At 37.0% G+C, this 5453-nt stretch overlaps 1 protein-coding gene across 1 annotated transcript; it reads right to left on the bottom strand.

The window, feature by feature from the left end:
• Positions 1-698: 698 nt before the first annotated feature.
• Positions 699-1670, bottom strand: LOC105533582 (olfactory receptor 10T2-like). Its single transcript, XM_011972052.1, has one exon. The coding sequence runs from the start codon at positions 1641-1643 to the stop codon at positions 699-701; it is 945 nt and encodes a 314-aa protein (XP_011827442.1). The 5' UTR covers positions 1644-1670.
• Positions 1671-5453: the final 3783 nt, after the last annotated feature.

A 5453-nucleotide genomic window follows, 5' to 3' on the forward strand; every position in this document is an offset into this window, starting at 1 on the left:
GTGCATAGAAGCTTTGTACTGTAAAATCAAACTATGATGGGAGCTCATCTTATTGAACACTCATTTTATGGAAGAAGAAAATGAGACTCAAAAAGATTAAACCATTTGCTTTAACCCATTTCCTGTTTGACCCGAGAATTCTATACTGGCACAGAACTGAGCTTTTTTTTTTTTTTTCTAAATGGGAAATGGGTTAAACTTTATATATATATATACACACACACACATATATACACACATTCATATATATACACACATATGTAGGTATGTGTGTGTATATATATGTTTAATAAAGAAATAACTGCAGTAAATTGTTTCTAGAAAATATTGTTTCTTTCACTGTAAAGGGAGTATCAACAATCCGGGAATTCTGAGAAAGATAATGCAGCATTCGTAGTGTTGATCTGACAAAGCAAACACTTGCAATGCATAAAAACAATGTAGCTTGTGTTATTGAAAGTTTCTATGTTCACAAAATTTTCTGGAGACCAATTGGTATAACTTTTGCACTGGATATAGGCTAACATGAAAAAGAAATTTTTGATATAAAGAGTCAAGGTTACCTAAAGTCCTTATTTCTTTTCTTTTCTCTTTTATTTTTTGTCAAGGAGTCTTAAAAAAAGGACAAATCTGTTTATAGATCTGAAGTGCTATCTAGGAAACTTTCATGAATATAATTTGCTGCTGTATCAGCCCACTCATACCGTTTTGGAATATGAGCATCTACTCAGAACCTTTCTCAGAGCTGTCTTTACTTCCTTATTTCTCAGTGTATAGACAAGGGGGTTGAGCAGTGGGGTAATGACAGTATAAGTCACTGCCACGAGCCGGTCCTTATCTGAAGAGTACAGGGATGTGGGCCTCAAGTAGATAAAAGAAGCACAGCCATAGTGGATGACGACCACTGTGAGGTGGGAAGCACAGGTGGCGAAGGCTTTGCACTGTCCTTCCACCGAGGAGATCTTGAGGATAGTGGAAACTATGAAGACGTAGGAGATGAATATCAACACAAGGGGAACCAACAATACCAGAATGCTGAGGAAAAAGACGATCATCTCCTTCAGGTTGGTGTCTGTGCAGCCCAGTTTTATGACAGGGGAAATGTCACAGAAAAAATGGTTGATCCGATTGGAGGCACAGAAGGGCACACTGAACACCAGGATACTGACAATCATAGAGATCAGGAAGCCACAAAAGCTGGAGGCTAGAACCAGCTGCATGCAGGTGGCTCGGCTGACAATGAGTGTATAGTTAAGAGGGTTGCAGATGGCAACATAGCGATCATAGCCCATCACAGCAATGAGAAAACAGTTGGTACAAGCCAAGCCCACAAATAAATAGAGCTGGACTGCACACCCAGAGAAAGAAATAGTTGGAATTGTGGATAGCAGGTTGGTGAGCATTTTGGGTACAATGACCAAGGTGTAGCAGGTTTCAGAGCATGAAAGGACAAAGAGGAAGAAGTACATAGGAGTGTGCAAAGCCCTGTCCAGGCGAATGACTGTTATGATGGTGGCGTTGGCCATCAGAGTGGTCAGGTAGACTAATAGGAAGACAAAGAAGAGAAGGATCTGCAGATCCCCCAGTTCTGAGAAACCTGTAAGGATGAACTCGGTGAGCTCACTCTGGTTCTGTCTTTTCATTGGTCAGTGGAATTAGACTTTGGTAACCTGGAATTGAGAAAAGAGTGAACTTGACAAAAGTGAACTGACCCTAGAGATACACAGTTCCTATTTCTGTAAAAAGCTGATAATACTGGTCTGAAAAAATACATAACAAACATTTAATACATAGATCAGAGTATAAGGAAGGATCAAAGGACATGAATAGTGACATACTTGAATTCAAAGATATCTGAAATTATTTATTTTTGTAAGTTATTTTCATTCTCTGTATTCCTATGTGCCTAGAAAGTTCATACTGTAAAATAAAAATGTGATATAGACTTCATTTCATTAAATACTCTCATTTTATGGAAGAAGAAAATGAGGCTCAATAAGATTAAATCATTTGCTTACCCACATGACAATGACAGTCCTTGAAAATCACCTGTCTTTGCTAACACCTTATAAAAATCTGATTCAGAAAAACAAACAAAACAAGTAAAAAGGAATGTACCCAATCTCTCATATACATGACTCAAATAATGCTTGTTCACATGTGGAGAGCTATTTTAATCTACTTAAAAGTATTCAGATTCTATTTACCCATGATCAATTGTGAAGACTTTGAGATGGCTCACATATTGGGGTTTCCCTTGTCATCAGTTCAGGGGAATCTGAGATTAAGAACCTAATTAAAGCTCAAATTAAACTCAGAGCATTATGAGGCTTGGACTGAGATCTCCACTCTTCTGGCCTATGCCTCAATCTCCATTGCCTCCATAATGTTCTAAGAAGAACTTTCATCATTATCTGTGAGAAGATCTGTGGTTTGATTGGGAGATCAAATAAATGTTAAAACTTTCATATCAGACTTAGACAATCAGATTATTTTTATTTTAGAAAAAAGATCAGAAATCTAACTCAATCTGCATACAATTCTGTGAACCTCTTTATAGGAATGTAGGAAGTATTGTCCAACCTCCATAGTCAAGGACAAATTTTAAGGAGTCACTGATTTCCAAAATAGGCTGTTCCCTTGCTAAATAGTTTATCTGGCTACTTCTGAGTAGAACTATGCCTCCTTGAAATAGTCACCCATTGTTCTTGATTTGTCCTCTGCAAATACTCACAATAATGTTAAATTATTTCTATGAATGACAGCTAGCCTTTAGTTATTGAAATAAAATGATCATATATCTTTATGGGTCTTATTGTCCTTCTAACTAATTATCTAATATATAGCTTATGGCAATGTTTCTAGAACTTTCTCTGTCCTCATCACCATCTTAGGTGTGTTTGTCCTCAGCATTAGGTCATGCATCTGCCCTTCAGTTGTAGACAAGCTGGTTGGCTGCAGCCATCAATCATAACTTTGTCTCTCTGCTTCTACACATAACATTACATTTTCTTTCCTATTTTTGTTATCCGTCAGAATTAATATTTATCTTTCCTACAAAACCTTAGTTTATTATTCATCCTGGGAGGCTCCCCTATGTAGCTCTCAAAGACTGATTCCTGTTTGAATTCACTTCTCTGTCAGTTTGCTCTGAGATCGTTGGTTAGAATGGCAGCATAGTGAGGCTGGATGGACACAGGCTCTGGAGTCAGACTGCCCAGGTTGAGACCATGGCTCTGCCAATGTACAATGTTGGGGAAATCACTTTGGGTCTCATGATTTAATCTCTAGAATGGCAATAATAATAGCATAAGCCAAAAAGTTTGTGTGAGCACCAAATGCCCACAACGAAGTTCCTGATGCATAAGTGGCCAACACAGGCAGGCTGTTAAATTCTAGTCAAGCCCCCTTATGTTACAAATGAAGAAACAGAGGCCCAGAGAAGTAAAATATTAAGAAGTAGCTTGCATAAGTTATGAGGCAAGAACTGTATCCCAAATACCTTAAGTCTTCCATCTAGGGTTTTGTCTTTTGAATTACCTGGGTTCTAGTTTTGATATTTCCTTTGCACTGTGTGCTTATACATCAGTGACTTAGGAAATAGATCGATGTCTTCTTTACTCTGTATGATCCCCACAAAGCTTTCTGTTCCACTCTTCCATCCACTCCTATCTCTTATTGTTCCGTCTTAATCCATCATATATTTTTCCTTATGCTAAGGTACATATTAGGCAGTTTCTCCCTATTTCCTAGTTTAGGTCTATTTTAGAAATATTTTGCTATTTACACTCTTAGCTATTCTCTTCATTTACTATATCTCCCATGCTCACATGGTCAGGGTTTGTTCAGCTACATCTTTGCCCTCTCCATATGGTCTCTGTCCTGTCTCTCACTCTAGATTCTGATGCTGTGGCCCACATTTCACCAGTGCATGGTTCCCATGATTTCTTCTGATTCTAAATCTTTCTTTGGTATTGAAAGTATTTTTAGAGAAAATTGACAGATATTACTCATAAGAAAGAGTGTTCCTACAACTCTAGTACAAAGGAGACACTTACATGCACAGGCAGTTTCTCTCATATCCCATCAAAGTCTAAAAAGGAGAGAGAAATAGGCAAACATTAAAAAATATATATCACGTAGCACATTTCTTCCAGATCTTACAGGGGAAAGTCCAGGGGCCATTTGCTTTTAAAGATGAAAGACAGCTCAGCCTGGTCTCTGAGCCGAAAGTAACTGTACAGCCAATCTTAGCAGCTCTGTGCCCTTGACGACACATACTCCAGCAAAATCCCTGGGTCTTATACATTAGGGGTGCCTCAGGGGATTGAGGCTTTGGAGGGAGGTTCTTCCTTGGACTCTAGGCATTAAAAATGTAACATTCTACCTTTAAAAAAGAAAAGAAAAGAGTAGAAAAATTATGTGGTTTACTTGATCTGTGTAAAAGATGAATAGCTTTAAATACTATAATTTTTTTGCACTGATCATTCATTTTGGAGCAAGGTTATATTTGCTGAATAAAGTGATGACTGTGACTTCTTTAGTAATTAGCTTTACAGACGCTAAACATAGAAGAACTCTTTTAAGGGATAAAATAAATGACATTCTTGACAATTTTTTTCTTCCTTCTTAAAGTTGCTAGTTGAATTATGATGCTATTTTTTCTGTAACTATCTTGATTTTTGAATAAGTTATACTAGCATCATAAGAGGGCACACAGTTTAACCTTTTCTACATTCCTCTACCTGCTCAATTTATCTCTTCAAATATGTTAATCAATATAGACTTTTGTCAGGGCATTAGTTAATTTAATCAATATGCATTGAGTACCTATAATGCTCCAAGCACTCTGGTGAGTGTTTTGGTGGGGAAGGTGACACAATGATGGCTTAGTCTGTGCCAATGGTGACATATGGACCCATATACATCTGGGCTTCCTGAGGTGCATGTGAAGATGCATATTTTGGGGCTTTACTGTGGGATCTCCTAAATAAGAAATATTTTAGGTGGAGCTTGGAATCTTGCAATCAGTTTATGTAATTTTTTTGATTTTCAGAAAGTATAGAGCTACTGACTTCTTTCTGATAAAAGCTTGATGTTTAGAAGATGAGATGAAGAAATAAGTGAATAATTACAACAAGCAAAGAGGGTTAAGCTAGAGACAAGCACAGGGCACTACAGCATTACTGAAAGGAAGTAAAGTTATCACATTTAGTACTAAAATGAGTGGGTCTCAAACTCCCCTTACACCTTTTCAATCCAACAATATTTCTTTTATAAGTTTATAAGGAGAATACATGACAAAACTAGGACAAAACTCAGTAGGGAGAAATGAAAGTATACTATAAAAAAATCACAATACAAATAAAGTGCTACAATATTATTTGAGGATTGACTGTGATGAGTTATAAATGCATATTTTATATCTCATAAAACACAAAAATTAAACAAAT

The sequence above is a fragment of the Mandrillus leucophaeus genome, unplaced genomic scaffold, assembly GCF_000951045.1.
Source record: "Mandrillus leucophaeus isolate KB7577 unplaced genomic scaffold, Mleu.le_1.0 Scaffold1265, whole genome shotgun sequence".
Lineage (NCBI taxonomy): Eukaryota > Metazoa > Chordata > Mammalia > Primates > Cercopithecidae > Mandrillus > Mandrillus leucophaeus.

Bases quoted from the DNA above. Each gene is read 5' to 3' on its own strand.
- LOC105533582 (XM_011972052.1), bottom strand. From the start codon at position 1,643: ATGAAAAGACAGAACCAGAGTGAGCTCACCGAGTTCATCCTTACAGGT.